The sequence below is a fragment of the Poecilia latipinna genome, unplaced genomic scaffold, assembly GCF_001443285.1.
Source record: "Poecilia latipinna isolate Pla-1442-1.1 unplaced genomic scaffold, P_latipinna-1.0 Scaffold1623, whole genome shotgun sequence".
Lineage (NCBI taxonomy): Eukaryota > Metazoa > Chordata > Actinopteri > Cyprinodontiformes > Poeciliidae > Poecilia > Poecilia latipinna.
The window spans coordinates 1-19,612 of NW_015114239.1; the positions used below are offsets into that span (position 1 = coordinate 1).

The 19,612-nt window shown below is 38.1% G+C and overlaps 1 protein-coding gene across 3 annotated transcripts; it reads right to left on the bottom strand.

Annotated features, from left to right (window-relative positions):
- Positions 1-13: 13 nt before the first annotated feature.
- LOC106964090 (cytohesin-1-like) lies at positions 14-17,028 on the bottom strand. Of its 3 annotated transcripts, none has more exons than XM_015059349.1 (7): positions 16,764-17,028; positions 6,029-6,111; positions 1,986-2,050; positions 1,681-1,747; positions 1,090-1,208; positions 743-936; positions 14-259 (listed from the first exon to the last, which is right to left on the bottom strand). In XM_015059349.1, exons 1-7 carry the CDS (start codon positions 16,855-16,857, stop codon positions 36-38), a joined length of 846 nt encoding a protein of 281 aa, XP_014914835.1. In that variant the 5' UTR covers positions 16,858-17,028; the 3' UTR covers positions 14-35. The 3 variants fall into 3 exon arrangements, with proteins under 3 accessions (XP_014914835.1, XP_014914836.1, XP_014914837.1); XM_015059350.1 differs by lacking the exon at positions 16,764-17,028 and adding an exon at positions 11,529-11,698; XM_015059351.1 differs by lacking the exon at positions 16,764-17,028 and adding an exon at positions 9,434-9,503.
- Positions 17,029-19,612: the final 2,584 nt, after the last annotated feature.

Genomic DNA, 19,612 nt, shown 5'->3' on the forward strand with positions numbered 1-19,612 from the left:
CTGGAGGAAGTATTAGAGATGAAAGACGATATAATTCACTTCAGTCTGTTCACACAGAAAGGAGCCTCGGCAGAGAAGGAGTTTGTCAGAACAAACTGAACTGGACTCACTCTGAGCAGATCCTCCGGCAGATCTCCTCCGTCGTTGATTCCTCTGTTCATGGCAGTGAATCTCTGGACTGATGGTTTGTCTCGTACGTTCGGGTTGTGCAGACTCGTGTTCAACATGATCACGGCGAACGACAACACGTAACATGTATCTGGAAAACAGGCAGAACTTGAATGTCAAGTTTCTGTCGTAATGTCCTTGGTTAGGCTTTCCTGAAAATAAAAATATGCTCCTTTTCCAGGTGAAACAGAAACATACCTAGAAATGATACCTGATGGCTGCTCTCTACAGGTTCCAACACAATTTATCTCAAACTCTCAGAGCTGTTTACATTTCATACAAGAAAGGACAGAAGAAAGGAGGACAAAAAGAAAGGAAACAAGAAAGTAAGGAAGGAAGGAAGAACAGATGGAAAGAAGTAAAGAAAGGTGATAGATAAAGAATGATAGAAGGAAGGAAGGCGATATCTGGGATCTGGAAATATTTGTTTAATCCATTTATTTTCTTTTTAAAACTCTTATCCTGTAAAACATAAAATAAAATCCTGTTCTTCTGCAGACTGTCTCCACTCTGAGCCCTTAAAGTTTCTGTGTGCACATCAGAACCGTTGTGCGTTTGAATCGGTGTCACACACCGGTGCTCTGAAACACGCCTGGGTTGCAGTGGCAGTATCTCTGGGCGAACGCCTCCATCATGCGGTCGATCTTCTGGGCCTCGCCCGGCAGCCTGAAGCTCCACAGGAACTGCCGCAGCGCCTGGACCAGGTTCAGGTCCGTGAACTCGTGCAGCTCCAGGAAGGCGTGCAGAACCTTGATGTTAAATTCATCCCTGCACGACACACAGGATCCCACACAGACACACACCCACAAGCCCACGTTAGACGTTAGAAACAATGAAACAACGCGGGATTAAAGCTCGCCTGGAGCTGCTTGTGTAACATCATGAATCATAATTCCAGTAATGTGGATTAAATAAGCACACCTCTCCCCCAGGTAGTCGCCGATGGCCGTCTTGTTGAGGCCCTCTCCTTTGTAGAGGAACTGAGCGATGTCTTCGCTGGTGTTTTTCAGCAGGGAGCTGTCGATCAGGAAGCGAATCCCCTGAGGAGGAGACATGAAAACGAGCAACTCAGGCTGAGGATCCGAAAATATCAACTGAATAAGAACAAAATCAGTCTGTTTCAGCACTCATGGGCCACAAAAATATATGATTTTTAATAACTAAAATCACCAAAAATGGAGTCATTTTTTTTACCTGCTCAACAATAAGCTAAGTAGGGGTCAGCGATATGGCTTTAAAATAAAATCTCCAATTTTTCAGATTTGATTTCTCGCTTTCTATTCAAAAAACAGACAGAAAATATTTTCAAAAAGTTTTATTTGAATCATCCTTCCTGTCCAGAATATGAGAATTTGTTTAACTGCAATAATGTTGTTGCATTAATTTAACTTCTGCACTGAGTGTGTTGTTCTTTCAGCAATTACTCTGTGTACTCCAGCTAAAGATTAATCAATTACTAAGCTAATTGTCAATGTCTGTCACTGTTAAACGCAGATTGACTGATGCGTTCACCTTTGTGGGGTCCATGTTGAACTTCTTCCGGCCAATGGCCATCTGTTTGTTCCTCTGCATGCTTTTCCTGCAATCAAATAAAACAAAAATACTCTCAGCACTTAACAATAAATGTTCAGTTTAGTTCTACAAATATAATCTCATTTTAGTAATTCAACGAACTGGATTTAAGCGAGACGATGCATAATCAGAACGTCGTGTAAAAGGATGAGGCAAACAAGTTTTTTGTGTCTGTGAATGTAAAACAAAGGCTGAGCGGAGCGGCGCTGCCTACGCACAGACATGGTATTTGAGGGACACTTTACCTCTCTTCAGTCAGGCCCAGGTTTTCAATCTCATTGGTCACATCTGCTATCTCATCCTTCAGCCTCTAAGAGACGACAGAGAAGAGGAACAGGGGAAATTCGGTCAGCTTCAAACCACAAAACAAAAACATAAATAGTCACGATTTAATTTCATTATTAGAATAGTTTCTTTCTTTCTTTCAGAAAAAACCCCACTGAGCAGCTCATCACGACCAGCACCTCCCACTCTAGTGACAACCCACTAGGCCTCCTAAAAAAGTGCCGCCATGATTCAGTCCTGAGTGATTCCTCCTCTCAGCAGGAGTTTTGTGAAACGGCCTCGCTCTGCAAAGATCCGCTGCGGCACCTGTGCTGGAGTCGCTGCTCGCCCCCTCTTCCCTTTGCTGACCCAGATTCATCGGGCCGCCCCTCCCTGACGCCCTCACAGGTCTGCCTGGGTGTCGGGGAGAATACGGGAATATGATGGATCAAAGACCGACCGGCTTAGTGGAGCTGCTCAGGCAAGTCCGAAGTTATGAGAGGAAGGAGAACAACAGGGTTCCTACGCACTTTTAAGACTCAAATTCCCAGAATTCCCAGTCCTTCATGTTCATTTTAAAACATAAAATACTAAATTTCAACAGGAATTTTAAAGCAGATATATTTTTAAAAAGATTAACGAGATTTAAAACAAATCTGGAATAAAATATTGAATGGGGAAAACCAAAAACAAACAAAAAAAACAGGATGAAACTAAAGAAGGACAAGGAAAAGAGAATGAAGGAAAGAAAATGAAAGGAGGACAAACAGAGAGGAAAATGGGGCAAGAAAACAAGGATAGAATAATGGGGAAAAAAATGGGACAGGGGAGAAAAGGAGGATGGACCAAGAAATGAACAAAGAAAGAAAGGAAAGAGGTATAAATAAAGTTGGAAAAGGACATGAGGGAGGAAGAAAAGAAAGAAAGGATTGAGGAGAAAGAGAGAAAGGATAATAGTGTTAAAGTCTGGAAAACCAGTTTTCAATACTTCTGGGGGGGTTTTCACATCGTTTTTGGAAAATATCATTAAACTAAATTTGATTTGTTTTGCAGACAGTGTAATGAATCCTGTGAGCAGAAAACTCAACGTCTCCCATTGAGGGAATCTGGAAACTACAATAAATACTATTTTTTGCATTTATTTCTGATTCCGTTTCCCAGAAACACAGAAACAATGCACCATCTCTGTATTGCTGCAATGGTTCATAACCCAACTCATGTTTGTGCAGTTAATTAAAAAATAGTTTATTAACAGATTCATTATTATTTGGTGTCATCATAGGCTACAGATTCACAATGCAGTAAATAAAAAAGCTAATATTTTTGTATGTGTTCTTATTTTAACAAAATAAAATGTAAAATAAATGTATAATGCATGTTAGGTAAATAAATAAATGCAGAAATTCTATTAAATAAATATGTAAAATATGTATCTTTACTTGAAATAATTTGTCACTGCTCCTCAAATAGACCCAAACATGTAATTACTTAACCAATTTTATTACCAGATATACGTTTTAAAGTTAGCCAAACCGACTAAAGAGTTTAAAAGATTGGTGCTTTATTAATTTTGTTTAAAATAAGAAACCCATGTTTAACAGAAATGGCTCTCTCGGGAAAAAAAAAAAAAAAAAAAGACCTTTTGCTCTTATAATTAAAGATAGACGGCTAGAAGCTACATTGAGCTCTAGTACAATTAGTTCCTAAACAAACCATCAAATCCCAGTCTTCATAGATCAGCAGAATGATAATTATGACTGTCCTAGTCAAAGCCTAGGCTAAGATCACAATAGGGGGTGTGACCTTTAGCGAGACGTTTATTATTGTGCCCAAAAAAAAAAATCAAACAAATCTGCAAAGAAATACTCGGTTTCACTATTAAATTTAGGGAGTCATTATTTCTCTTCTCAATGAATAATGTCATTTGAAAACAGTTTTTAATCTTTGATATAAAATTAAATATAAAAAAGTCATCTAGTTTTTTACAGTATAGCTGTCCTGTCCCTTTAAAAACAGATTATCTGTTGATTTATCTGTAAAGAGGGCAAAAGCAAGAGGGAATCTGTTCCTGCAGGTCGTCTATATGTGGGCCCCCCCAACCCCAAACAAAGAGGATCATCCGTCTCGTCTGTGTACAGCGTCGCTCTGGTGATCCTATCCTTTGACCCCCATCAGCCCAACGAGACTCGCTGGTCCAGACATGAAAGTCTAAATTCACTCAAGGACACAGACTGGTATTCAAACGAGGAGAAAATGCAAACAACAGCTGCAACCTCAAGGTTTCACATGTGAAATATAATCCGGGTTTCTCCCTTATTTTATAAACAACTCATCTTGAAATAACCTGGCTTTGAACGTTCAGAGTGGAACAACCCCATCAAATTATATTTGTAAATAATGTACTTTCAAGGTTTCTCCCAGAAAACTTGCTAAATCCAGTGGGTGGGTGGTAGTTTAGTCATTCATCCAGCAATCCATCGTGTTTGAGTTAAAAAAGTTTAAAGCTGACAGGAAATTTGAAAATATCACTTAATAATTATGTGCTATTGAAAGATTGGAAGATTAATACCTGAAAACCAACTATAAAGTGTTAAAAATGCAAACATTTTAAAAATACTTAAGTAAATAAGTATTTATTTACTTAAGTGGGGGCACAAGTAAAGCCTGGTGGCCCACCAGGCTTATAAAACACTGGAGGAAACCCTGACTTTCTTCTAATGCATCGGCTTTTTAAAGTAGATAATAGGCAGATGAGCTATCAGCCTCCTCTCATTTTAAACCAAGTGCTTTCTGAAGGCGGACTGGCTCTCTAATTTTAATATTAACCTTTGAACTTAACCTTGCAAATGGAGCTTTTTATTAATTATGAAACTGTCTCTTGGTTTCGCTACACAGATTACTTTTTGACCTACAAAGCAGCAGTGAGCTCCAATACTGTCTATGTTACACATTTTCGGTAATTAACTCTCCAACTCTCTGTTGCATTGTTGACTTTCACTCGTCTCCTCACTTCTTTCTTTGGCAACTGTGAGTATCAAGATGTTTTTGACTTGTATGAAGCAGTCTAATGTAATTTATCTCATTCCCCCATTATTTTGTTAATTTTTTTCCAAAATCAAACGTGAATGGAGAGAATTGGGAACATCAAATTTCAGGTCTCACCACAGATTCATAACTGGATTTTAGATCTATGCCACTTCTTCAGAGTTACACTGCAAAAACACAAATGTTTATAAATGTTTTTGGTCCAGTTTCTTGTGAAAATATCTTAGGACGCTTGAAATAAGACAAACCTAATTTACAAGTAACTTTTCAGCAATCTATAGTAGCTTGTTTTAAATAAATAATTCCTTAATTGTAGCCTAATCTGGCAGATTATTTCTCTTGTAACCAGTTATTTTTCCCATGTTAAAAGTGAAATAATCTACCAGAGGAACTAGTACTTTTTAAATAATATAAAGCAATCATTGACATCTTGCTGAAAAGTTAATTTTAAGTTAGGACACTTGAAATAAGATATTTGCAGTAGAAGCTAGACCACATAAACTTGGTAAGATTTTGTGTTTTTGCAGCGTCATCGGACAGCTGGATTTATGTTGAGATTAAATTACAGACAGATGGACTGGATTTACCAATAAGGTGCCTTCTGAAGGCAACTGCATTTTATTTAGAAGTATCAGTGGAAAAGGGGTTCAGCAAATACGGCATTATGTTTCATATTTATTCAATCCCTGCTCTATCGTGTAATATTCACCCAAACAAAATATTTAAGATGAAGGTTTAAATGTGTGTTTATGTTAAAAACAACAATTTTAAATATGACCAAACTGCTTTCATTATTATTCATACACTCATAGTCTAGATTATTTTTTAAATGCAACAAGAGTGGGCACAAATCTCTAAACACAAACAAGTGATTCTATTACTAACAAAGGCTTTAGATGAAATCCGTTTACAGTTTGAGAGATGATTATGAGAAATAAAAACGAAAGGAACGGCTCACGTCTGTGAGAATCGTACTTACTTGTATGTCCTGCAGCAGCTCCTGTTTTCTGCGGCGGATGCTCTCCAGCTCCTGTCGCTCCTCTGGACTTAGGTCATCAGGCACTGAGGGCAGAAATGAACGCAGCACTCAGGCAGAGATCAAATATTCCCTCATCCTACACACAATGCAATTACAGCATACACACACACACACACACTTTGAAACAACAGCAGAATGGAGATCCAAGAGTCCCACCGCTCTGGCTCACTATGGCAACACAATCTGGGCTCCATCAGATTACACCACCCGTTACCACAGACACCAACAGGAATATGGACTCAAGCTCATTGCCCAAAACAAACAGGATCTCAGACATAAAGCTGAAGTTATATCGTTTGACTACAATAACGATGCTGTAATGAAAGGAGGGGGGAAAAAAATGAATATTAAGAACAAAATGAGATTATAAAAGCACTTATAGAAAGACTAAGTGCACTAATCCGATAGAAAACAAATATTAGTTTAGAAGAATAAAAGTGGTTAAATGGTTTTTATCAGCGCTCGGGGAGCCACCAGACTTGCTCTTTTTTCCCCCACACACAACTCAGTGTTGAAGCCAGATCATAGTAGACTAAATTCACACAACTATAAGATTTAATAAATATAAAACTTAAACAATTATTCTAAAGTTTTTTCAATCTTATGATTACAGATTGAAGTAATTGTTAATTAAAATAATAAACAAAACAGAGTGTTAGACTTCTAAGTAGTTATTTATGTGATTAAAGAATCCTAAAAGCTAAAACAATGGAAATAAATGAGATGTGTGTACTTCTTATTTTCTACTAGAAATTGTTTTATAACGTGAAATACTCTTATTAGAATTTTATTACAAGTTTTGCCCACATACAATGAATTGTAGAAGTACTAACATGCTCTACGGTGAAATATGAACTGAGTCATATCAAAACAAAAGCGCGAACATTATGTTAGCCTAGCAATATTTAATATAAAACAATATTTGGCAAATAAATATTAATTCCTAAGTTACTCTGATTAGCATAGGGGATTAAAAAATGTTGAACATTTACCAAAAATTTATTAGTTTGGCACCAGTTAACTATTAACTGGAGAGATTTATACTTTCAGCAGAGTAAAATACCAAAACCAAAAAGCTCCAACAAAAGGAATATAAGCAAAGTAAGGACGGGAAGCGAATTTCATATCATACTTTACAATTACAAGCTCTCAGTGGCGGTGTTGGCTTCCTCCCTGCTGGGAAAACACCCCTAAAAGTACAGGACCGAGTGTGGGCTCCGACAGAACAGAAGTTCATGTACCGCAGACACACAAAACATCTGCAGAGCCGTGATAAATAGACCAACACTGATCTGGCGGAGCCAGTCTGGTGGTTATTCTCAAGAAAATTTACGTAAGAAGAAAAGGAAGAGGAAGAAGGCCGGCAACAGGTGGGAAAGTAAGATTGTGGTTATAGCGGTACATTCACATTTTTTTTTTATTCCCAGACACAGTGAGCAGTAGTTAATTTATTATTTCATAAGGTTTATCTTTTTTTTTTTTTTTAAAAAAAGGTATGTAAGCCAAGAAAATAAAAGCAGAGAACGAGCAATTAAAGTGGAGTAGCAACCAGTCGGAGGACAAATCAGCCTCATTAGAGGAATCCTGCTGAGAGATTTCAATCAGTTCACATTGTTCAGTTCTCCCTGCTTACATGACAACGTTACTCTGCAGAAGCAGGGCACACCGTGAGAACAGGCTTTATCACCACTAATGCATGAAACAGGGTCACTTAGTACATCAGCTCCATTTCACATGGACTACATAAATTATCAGTAAATTTTCTTGGTCAAACACAGGAGACTAAAACGCTTAAAAACTCCTTGTTCTGACTTGGCAGTCTTTAAATCTTTCAGAAAAAAGTGGCATGGCTGCTACAGTCAAAATGGGGATATTCGTCCAAATATTTGTACATTAATTAAAACCTACAGATACAAGTAGTCCAATAATACAACTAGTAAAGTATAGCCATCAATACTTCTGCGTTCAAAATCTTGTAACATTCAATTCAAAAATACTTTATGTATCCAAAAGGGAAATTAAATGTTTTAGTGACTCATGTTATTCAAATGTCAATGTGAATTGTGGTGCTGTCGGCTTGACCGATTTCCAGTAGCAGTCAGTCTTGCATCGAATCTGAAGGAGCCTCTGACTGACATTCTAACAGCTTAATATCTGCAGCACAGATGATATTCCACAGCAGGAAGTCCTGGATGACACCATCAGCTTTTGGAAAGCACTGCTAATCCACCTCCTTTTCTACTCCTCTGGGGTTTGGGGTCGGAGTTCATTTGAGCTGTTAGAGATTCTAACCAGCTCCTCCCAGTTGTTTACATAAAAACTGATAGCAGTAAGATTACACATTTCACTTGCTTCCAAGAACTTGCACTTATCTACTTCAAAATACTTCAGGTTACTCCATCATACTTATATTTACAAACAGATCTTTGGCTGGATGAAACCCACACCTACACTGAGCTGTATATTAATCAGTAGTGAAATAAATTTAATGTGGGAACCATGAATAGTTACTTTCTTACATTTTTACTCCGAAATCTGTGGTGATCAACTGTTTCTGATTTATGCAAATCAGATCAACACGTCACAAATGTACAGCATTAGTTTTAGAAACCTTTTTTTATAACCATAAGCCATGGATGTGTTGAATCAACCCCCCAACCCAAAAAAAACCCCCCACAAATGTCTGACATCAGTTTAGATATGATCTAGTGCAAGAACACACCCAGTGACGCACTAACTAATCACACACATCCCATTATCGCCCAGAGGAGGCTTTAAATAGGCCAGAGCGGCTTTCGTTATTAACCTGAAGACCAGAAAAACATGCCGTTGTAAAAAAAAAAAAAAAAAAGGTAGCAAAACTGGCATTTACTCACTTCCTCCGACGGTTTATTGCAAGAGGAAATAGGTTAGATTGTTTATAACAGCTTATAAAGCACAATCCAGACACATCCAACATAAGTACGTTTTTTAAAACTCAGCTCCACATATCACAGAGTTTGCAATCGTTCTGCAACTTGCAACCCTTCATTGTTGCAAAGCTACTGATGATCAGCCGCTCTGGATATGTTTGCTCTCTATTCTCCTTCCCTGCGTTGGTGGTTAGCAGGTTATGCATCACATCCTTTAAAACATGCACAATAATCAATCTGCAGCTACTGTACGTTAAGCTGAGGTTTCCTGCTTTCACAAGTTTTCTAAAGAAGATGTGACAACTCATGCATGCACACGCTCATCCTGTTCAAGTTTTGGCATAAAAAAAAAAACTAAAAAAAACTCTCACGCAGAAGTTAAGATGACGCACTGAACACCTACACATTTGTGTCTCAATCTTGATGATCGTACCAGAAAACGCTGGCGTCTGCTTTTCTTCTTCCCCACAGCTCTTCAAGGTTCCAGAACAACAACTTGAGGCCAAAATAATTATAAAAAAAAAAAAAAAAACCTCAGGATGGAACTTAGTCACCAGTTTCTCTTAGTCAGGTCAGTCCTGCGGTTCTTCAGTCACTCTGCCACTCTAATCTCTTCATTACTGCAGACGGGAGAGGACACATAGCCTGCCAGAAGCTAAATGAGGACAAACTTTGTTTTTTTTCCAAGTGTGTCTGTGAAGGAGGAAAACCCTTAAAATCTCATCTCTCCCCCTCCTCCTCCTGGTCATCTCGTCTCCTCCCTAATCCCTCCCTTCGTCCATCCATCAAGGAGTGGAGCATCAACGGCAGGCTCCCTCCCTTGGCTCGATGAAGAGGAAAGGCATGTCTTTAAAACAACCGATGGCAAAGAAACAAGCAAGGCACAGACACTAGAGTGTTTTGTTTCAATTCATGTGTTTGTTCACATAAAAGAACATGACCCAAGACCCGAGGCAAAGCAGTTTGTTTGTGATAAGAGAGAGAAAATGCTCTGTCAGGCACTGTTCACAAGGCATCAATTGTCCATTTGGGGATTTGGGAAAAAAAAAATGGAATAATTGTACATTTTAGAGTTCTCTGGCCTGAGGATAACTGGCTCAAAAGATTGATGTAATCCTGCCCCGATTACTGATTGCATTCATGCAGCCTCAAGGCTTAGAAGTCCAGTAAGTAAGAACTGGAAGAAAGGAAGCAAAGAACAGTGGGGAACAAATGAAAGCCTGAACGTACAGGAAACGAAAACATCCTAATGTGACCGAGAGAGAAACTGGGGAAGTTTTGAGAGTGTGAGTGAGTCAAAAACTGAAGGTGAACCAATCGGTAGAATAATAACTGGCAAGTTATGAATTGAAGCATCCATGGTCTAGACCCGCTGGTGGGTGTGTAGTCGCATGGGGCTGGAGTGGTCCACCCTGAACAGGTCACCAGTTCATCACAGGCCACACAGAGAGTCACAGGACAAACAACCATGCACACACTCACACCTAAGGGTAATTTAGAGACACCCTTTAATTTAACGTCATGTTTTTGGACTGTGGGAGAAACCTGGAGTACCCAGAGAGGCAGAGAGCTGGATTTAAAACTACTACTGCAAATCAAAAAGGAGCTGAAACAACTTTTTTCGTTTCTTTAAATCAACATCTCAGACTTTAGGGAGAACCAGGAATCAGTGTCGGTCTAGAAAAACATGATCTAACCATGATTTTATCCAACAAGAGACTACACGACTATCGTTTTGTTCTGATTCGCTGTTCCATTGACAAATTTGTTAACATAAGTACTAATAGGAACTACAGTGGTCAAATGCTCTAAACTAATGTGGAAATCTACAATATTCATCAAATTTAATCATCATTTGTGAAATGAAAAGATGTGTTATCCTCAGCTCAGATTCTGGTGTTTCTTCCTAAGTTATCACTTTCACTCAAACTCAGATTCAACAGTCTTCCTAATATTATAACTGAGTGCTGTAACTGAATACATGGTGAAAGTGCATCTCAGTTTTTCACAGGAAACACCAGTGCACAGCTGTGGCTGATTTACAACCTAAGGTTCATCACTGTTTGGTCCGGTTTCTCCACAGATTCCTACTGCTGACAGACTCCAGCTCCGTGGCTCCAAGTTAGGAAACAGAGAGCACAAAAGTACATCAAGTCAAGTCAACTGAGTATTTTTAGGACAATCCAGCTAATAAATGGCTGCATTGATTGGTTTCAGAGACACGGGCTGCTGCACAATAAGCACAGACCCCCCCATGAGGGCTGGCCTCAATCCAGATAATAATAATAATAGATCCCTTGTGTCAGTCTATAAAGGGCTGCCAAAGAGCATTAACACATGAGCCAGATGAGGACTTGTTGCCCTGGCAGGAAACTGAAAGCTAAAACGCCTAACGATGTGATATCAAGACACAAACGAGACGTCAGTTATCCCGGGACGTAAAGTTAAACTAGTTTAAACCAGCTAACCTGCTTAGCCTCTGGATTAGCGAAGCACTCAAACTAATAAAACCGTGTCTGGAAACTCACCGACTCCATCTTCGGACTTCAACACCATGTTGGTATCGTTGTTTCCGTAAGGAAATCTTATTTGGTCACTTTTTAATTAAGTTTTCGGGTCAAAGGGGAACCCTCGTTCACAGCTCCGTCACCGTTAAACTGCCAGTTAGTGACAACTGGCTGCGGAGAAACAGCCGGTGGATGAGAGGCTGCGGGGGCGGAGCCTCAACTCTCAGCAACCAATCAGAGATCGCCTTACAAACATCTGCGTTTTGTTTGACCCCGTAGCATCCGTCTTTGTTTTATGTATTAATAGTCTCCTGTAAAAGTATTACCTCTTGGAAGTCCTTTGCACTTTGTCACGTTAAACCTTTTAATTCTCTTTTACTCTGATACCCATAAATAAAATCCGTGCAACCTTAAGAAGTTACTTAACTGGTAAATATAGGTGAACACTGATGAGCAGCTTGAAATATCAGGACATTTTAAATTCAAAGTTGATGCACTCCACTTCTAGGCATAAAATGAGTCGCTATTGGATCTTTCAACCAGATTAGGAGTGTAAAAAAAAAAGATCAATTCAACACAGAAAAAGCTTCCCATGGCCACCTAAGTCCCCACACTTAGATCTGATGGAAAAACTGGGGATAAATTAAAGAGAAGAGAGTGCCATAGACAGTCTAGGAGGTTCAACAATCCCTTTCTCAATGCTACAACTTTTTTGAAATGTTATAGAAGAGGACTAAATGATGAGTTAATATAAATTGGTCTGGCACATAGCATTAGCGGCATGAGAACTGCTCTTTTCTGCTATTTTTTGGTGCCGTAACCTATTATAGGTGAGTAAAATATTTTTTTTTTCTTCACAGTCGATGTATCTTTGTAAAAAGCAAGAAATTAAAGCACCTAGAGAGGTGTATGATTTCAAGCCTAATTGTTTATATTGGGGAAACCCTTCCTGATATAGTATCTTCTCTTTAAAGGAGCCAAACTATCTTACAAATTATATAAACTGGCCTTAGTTACAATTTCTTCAAGCTTTTAAAATATCTTATGGAGTTTTTTATTTGGACTTTAACTGTTTGCACCTTTTATTCTAGGTATGACAAAAAAAACAAAAAAAAAAAAAACAAAGCCTACATGCTAAAAAGTACTCCAAGAACCTTTTGGGCTGTGGGTTTGTCCAACTTATTAAGCCGTATGAGAACATACCTGGCAGAGAAATCGCTGTTTCCACATTTATGCAGGAAGAGGAAGCAGGGCTCACAAGATAGACATAAAAAAGGAAATTGAAATAACAGCCCCACCTGCTGAATAGCAGCGGCATACAGAAACACATTAGTTTAAGGGGAAGCTGGTGTGCTATCAGAGATGGACCGTTTGGGAGCGGGCAAAAAGGGAAGGGAGAGGAGAGGGTGTAGTGAAGGACAGAGGAAAAAGAGGGCAAGGGATTCCAGCTGTGTGATTGAATCACTGCTTTATTCAGAGGCTGGACCCACCAAAAAACAGGATGTGGTCAGGCGTGGCGGTGGGAAAAAAGCTGCTGAATTTCACAGTTTAATCAAGACAGCTTCCTAATACACAGCTAATTGAATAAGTATTCAGACATTTTTAACTTTTTCACATCTTGTGACTACCACTTCGTGTTTTGGGAAGATTTATAAGCGTTAGATTAGCACAACAATTGTGAACTGGGAGCAAAACTTGTTTCAGTTGTTTTACAAACTGAAATCTGAAAAGTGGGGCAGTCCGTGGGGCAAGTTTCTACCAGATTTGCACAAACAGGTCAAGCTCAGTCAGATTGGGTGGAGAGCATCTGTGAAAATCGATTTTCAGAACTTTCCACTAACTCTCAGTTCGACTCCCGTCTGAAGAAGAGATTTAAACCATTCAAGCTCTGGCTGTATAAATATTTAGAGTCATTTTCTCTGAGTCAAAAGTCTTCTGCTGCATTTGAAAGCTTTTCTTCCAGGATAACCCTGTTCTGTCCATCAGCCTTCCTGTTATTGCTCAAGAAACACATTCCCACAGTATGATGCAGCCACCATCATGTTAAACCACAGGAATGGTGCTTTCCCCCCCCCTCCATAAACAGAGTTTTGCATCTATATCCAAAGGTTGGCCTCATGCCATCTGCTTGACTAAATATTTTATTTACAACTAATTTATCATGCAGCAGCTCAGTCATTCTCAGGTTTAATTATAAACTGCACAAACCAAAGATTTAAAAACAAAGAGCTGACTGAGGGCACAGACTTTGAGTCATTTTGTTGAATTTGTATTAATATATATATTTTTACTAATCAGTGTTTCAATTGATTGTTTTGCCATTTTGAACAATTTAATTTGATTTTTAAAGTTTTACTTTTGTTGATGTTTTGTCTGACATTATCTTTAATGTTATTCATTTTGATTTATAATTAACTTCTCTTTGTTATTCATTTAACTAATAAATAAATCTTTTTTCATAACACTTTATTTATTTCACTGTTAGGGTTTGCTTTCTTCCTGGTGGAGATTTTTTTTTCTCTTTATCATTTTACAATTTGACTAATAATGAGCTACAATCATGGAAGTTTTTCTCTTCTTGGTTAAAAACTTTTTTATCTGATAGTTTCTCTTAGTCTGACTATCTCAGTAAACAGGAAGAGAATATAAATATTTTCAATCTGAAAAGTCAGGCTGAAGGATGTTTAATTAGTTTCATGCTGATCCTCACAACCTTTGATGATATTGCATCTTCTTCCTCTCAACTAATCCTTTCAGAAACAGAAAATATTGAATTGAATCCTCCTCAATCCAGTCAAAATTAAAATTACACATATAGACACTAATGGTCAAGGATTTCTCTTTTTGGCTGAAATTTTAGTTCTCATTCTAATATTTCGGCTTACAGGCATTTTTCTGAATTTCCTAAATTTATGGAGAATAGCATTTGCATTGAGTCCATTCTAGATGCTTAATACCAGCCTGCCTTACCTATTTAAAACCAGTTTTATTGTTCTATTGGAACAATTCAACCATGTTCAAGTCTCAACTGAACCAAACTGTCACTTTGTTTAGGAACATACCAGGACCCACCAGGTTTTGCTACTGGAAATGATGGAACAGCAGTTTTCCTGTCCAGTTTGAACATTAACACCAACTCAGAGGGTGTTGACCAAGGAAGGAGCCCCTCAGGCCCGACTGAAAGTGTCCTGATAGGCAAACCCAATTCCTTCCAGAGACATTTTTAACTGGCAGGCGAATGAAAAATTAAATCATTTGTCCATGATAACGGGAAACGTGTTTGGAGTACTCAAACCTGAGAAAAGTGCACAAGAGGTTGTGGTATGGTGGTGGTAGCATCATGCTGTGGGGATGTTTTAATGAACCCAAACACAGATTGGCACTGGTATTGGTTTGGATAAATCTGGCTAACATTTGGCTCTTGGAACAGGAAGGACCTATAGCTTATTGAAAATGTATTAATTTTACTGGAAACTCACAAATTTAAAAGAAACTCTACTAAGAAGAGTGATCTAATGTTGAGTCAGAATCATGCCAGAATGTTGTTAGCAGCTACAAAAAGTGTGTTGCTGGTCTGCAACTTGCTAAAGGACATTTAACCAAATGTTAGTGGGGGTGTATAATTATGTGCATAATTATGGCCTTATGTGGATCATACGAACTTAATGAAAGTCAAATATGTGCATCAAGATACTGTTTTTAAATGCCATTGGAGTGATACGCTGTGTTATCAATGTTTTTTTTTTAAGTACTTAAAAAAATGGATCCCCTAAATGAACTAGAGAGTGTTGCTTTGGACCTTTTACCAATCTTATACATGCGGTTGTCAGAGTTGGGTAGCTATCAATCAATCAATCAATCAGGTTTATTTGTATTGCACATTTCAGCAAAAACATAAAATTACAAATACAAAGTCATAAAGAAAACACCTTACAGTGAACAATTTCAAAAAAAAAACATTACATTTTGATGAGCGTCATCACCAAAATCTAAACAACAAATATGTTGGTCAATGTTTCATTTATTATGGTTCAGAAGCAATTCAGGTGAGTTTTTAGTCTTGATTTAAAGGAACTCAGAGTTTCAGCTGTTTTGCAGTTTTCTGGTAGTTTGCTCCAGAAAAAACTAAAATGTTAGTTGCGCTAACCCTAAAGCACAAATCACACCCATCACTTCTGCTTCATCAACCTGGTATTTAGCAGAAGCTAATGCTAAAGCTAAAGCTTCAATTCAAATCTGCCTTTGAAAGACTATAGCACCAATTTAATGTTCTATAATTCCTTTACATGTTGTATTTATTTTTACTGCTTCGCTACTGTTTGTTGTTTGAAAAAAAATTACTGAGAAGGAAAAAAGGAGAGAAAACGGAACTGTTATAAGTAAGAAATAAAAGCGTGAATATAAATGTCTAATCCTAAAAGAACTGTAAATGGTTGACAAAACGTTTACAAAATGTAACACTGTAGAATGTATTTGTAAAAATGTATTTAGTGGAAGCTAAGTGTGCTTAATGATTTCAAAGTTACCAAAAGTGCTAAATAAAACAATTTGTTGCTACTAACGCATTAGTGGAAGTGTGGCCATCACTGGCAGGTATATGATTGAAAGAAAAAAAAATACAATTTGCCATCTATGCAGATGATCTTCACTCCTACCTGGAACTATATTTCTGCTAATATGTCAAGTATTCAGGAAAGTACGACCAGAGGTGAAGACTCCCCGCAGCTTTGAATGGCTTATCTGAAAATTTGTACTTGTTCTCACAGTTTTAAGGCCCATGACTTTAAAATAAGGAACAAAAAGGGGAGAAATGACTGGGCTCGGCTACACTGTGTATTTATAAAAAGCTGTCAGCCACATCAAATTAACCTGTGTGAGTGCCTGCCAAGCTTTTTCTAGAGTGTAAATAACTGCTGTTGAATGAGCGACGCTGTGAGAAACCACCTGCGAGGAGCAGAGAGCAGTGGGCAGAGATGGAGATTATGTCACTTCGGCACCCACCGGAGAGGAGGATCCTGGACCAGAATGTGATGGGAGTGCGTCATGTTCTCAAATCAAGCTCACACACACACACAGACACACACACTGACTCATGTGTGTACATGAACACAGAAATGTCAGAAATATAGAGAGCTCTGCGATCACCACAGCAACTAAACGATGGAGCTACTTTATCTCACTGTGTTTTTTTTTTTACAACACATAATTTTTAATGACATCAGGTCACAACAGTGATAAGATAAGTAAAGTACTCACCTGAGGCTGCAGCAGCAGGTGCTCCTCCTCGTACAGTAGGGCAGAGAAAAGCTTGGAAACTGGACGCACACAGCTCACTAACAGTCCCCATCATAACACAGCATTCATTCAGAGATCGCTGACAAAATAAGTAAGGTTAACAGTAACCTCCCTGCATCGCCCTCTCTTTCTGTCTCTCTCTTGAAGGATCTCAGTCAAAAGCTGAGAATAAAGCGTTTGTGTTTTTCCCTCCCGACCATCACCAGTCTGACGAACTCTCCCACACTCCCACTCCACTCTTTCTCTCTCTCTCGCTCTCTCTCCTCCCTCCACGCTTGTTGCTCACACACTTGACCTCACTCCTGAGCTGCTCTCTTCCACACCAAAAATACGCCACCATCTTTCTCAAGTGTTTCTCTTACTTAAAGGAGTCCAACGAGCGCTAATGGGCGTCCAAATCCTCCTCCCCTTCTTGTGTTACTTTGAACAGTTGTTCAAAAGTATTCTTGGTGGCGATGACAAATGCAAACACACACATGCACCTCGCAGCATCCTGTTTCACACCTACTCACAATGCATCAGAGCCCAGTTAAGTTTAGTCAGAGCTGAGCAAACACGCAGTAATAAGAGCAAGGGATACAGAGCCTTAAAAGAGCATTCATATGCCGAGAGTTGGAGGGAAAATGATACTTGATTTTCAAGAGATTTTATCAAGAAAAATTCAAAACGTAGTTCAAACTGTTAAGCATGGTGGTGGTAGCATCATGTACTGTGATTGCTTTCCTGTCAGTGTTTTTTTTAATCAAGTCATTCAAGATTTTTGTTGATCGGGACCACTTCAAATATTTTTTTTTCTTTCCTTTTTTTTTTTTTTTTTTTTGCTTTAAAGCTATTTGTTGGTTTATTTATTGACAGTTCAGGCCTAAAAGTGATCATCTGAGCAGGAAATGATTCAAGAATCTAAATAAAAATGGATGCATTTAGAGAAAAAAGTTCCAGCCTTATTTCTGCACCTTTCCACGCCAACCTTTATATTTACGGACCGGAAGTGGGCTACATTTTTGTTTAAAAAGTGCTTAAAAAAAAGAAAGTAACTTTTTATATTGACAAAACATTTGCTGTAGTTAGTAAGTTGGAAAGAAATGCAAAAAAACAAACAAACAAACAAAAAAAAAACTAAACATTACACCTGATATCTCAGCAGCTTATAGAACCAGCATCAGCAGCAGGAACTGAAGTCATTTTCTGTTTGACTTTTTCATTGTCTCACTCTTTACAGTTTTACTTAAATTCATTGAGATTTGAAGACGTTTGTATCAAACTTTGTACTTTACATGGGTTGAGGTGTGAATTTTAACTGAGCCGCTGGGGATTTGGTCTTTTTCAGCCCTTCTGTTTTAGATCTGCTGCTTTACTTTGGATTATTTTTCCACTGAGGACACATTTCTAGTCAAATTGTAGATGTTGAACAGACTTGCTCTCATGTTTGGAGTTTAAGCTGCTCAGATCCTGTGAATAAGAAAGAAGCCCAAATTATTATCCCTCCACCACCCGTTTGATTTTCTCTAAACATTGCTCTGCACAATATGATCAGAAATCTAATTTTCTTCTCCCTTATCTGTCAAATTACTGTTGATGAATGAAATCTAGTGATTCATTCAGATGCAAATTTAAAAATCTTATTCAAGTGTCTGCACCTTGTAGCTCTTTAGACTTAATAACTCTCATTTTGCCCATTTTATTCTGCATATTTTGATTCTACGGACACCAACTTTACCCCAATTCTACACATTGAAATGAAAAACGTATCTTTCATTTTCAGCTCCGCAATAAATTGATTTATTTCACCCAGATTTCTCAAAATTTATTCTTCTTATTTGAGGACATCATAGAGTTTGTTTTAGCTCTCAGGCTCCATCTTGTCCAAATGTCCTTCTTTCTTTCTCTTTTTTTATTAATATCAAAATAGTCTAAAAACCAGTTTTAAAACCTTGAACGTTTTTGAAATGAGAAAATAATTGAAGAATCACTACCAAGGCGATTCAAAGTGGGCAGAAGCGACTGTAGATTTATTCACAATCACTTAAAAGCGGGTCGTATAACAACTTGAATCAAATAGACGTTAAAAATGTCAGCAGTTGTCACAGCAGGAAGCTTCCTCTACATCTAAATATAAACTGCATCTGCTGTAAAGCACTGCTGCTGCTGTCTAGACTGAGGGTGTTCAAAGTTGGGATCCAGGGGCCATTTGTGGCCCGTGGAATGATGTTTGGCGGCCCCCATAACCACAATTCAAGAATAAATTGGGGCAAAGCAACAAAAATATTTCCATCTATTTTTTTTGGGTGACTACCACAGCCACTCATTAATCTATGCTTTATATTACACTTTGTTGCAACCAAATCTGCTTTGAAATGCTGTATAAAACCCTGGTTAAATACAGCAAATGTTTTCAAATGGAAGCTGACCTAGATCCTGTTTTTGTGGCTGAGAGAAGACAAAATATTTTTAAATTTTTCGTCCATCGAGTCCAAAAATAATAAGCAAACTGCATGCCTTTCATTTAAAAAGAAAAAAAAACTGAGAAAGCCACTTGAAGTTTGGGATCTACAATCCCATTTCTACAAAGAAAAAAAAAGTTGATTACTTGTTTAATCTGATTAAACAAGTAAAACGTTTAGCTTATGTTAGAGTAAGTAGAAAAAAAGTCGCTGTTTTTGTAATGATATATTTTTGAGCTGACAATTTTGACAATAATTTTTTATGCTCACTTTGAAGGAACGTGATTTTTCTTAATATTTGCTCTCATTAAATCTATTTAAGCCTCCTCTCTCTCTCTCTCTCTCTCTTTCTCTCTACAGACCTGACCT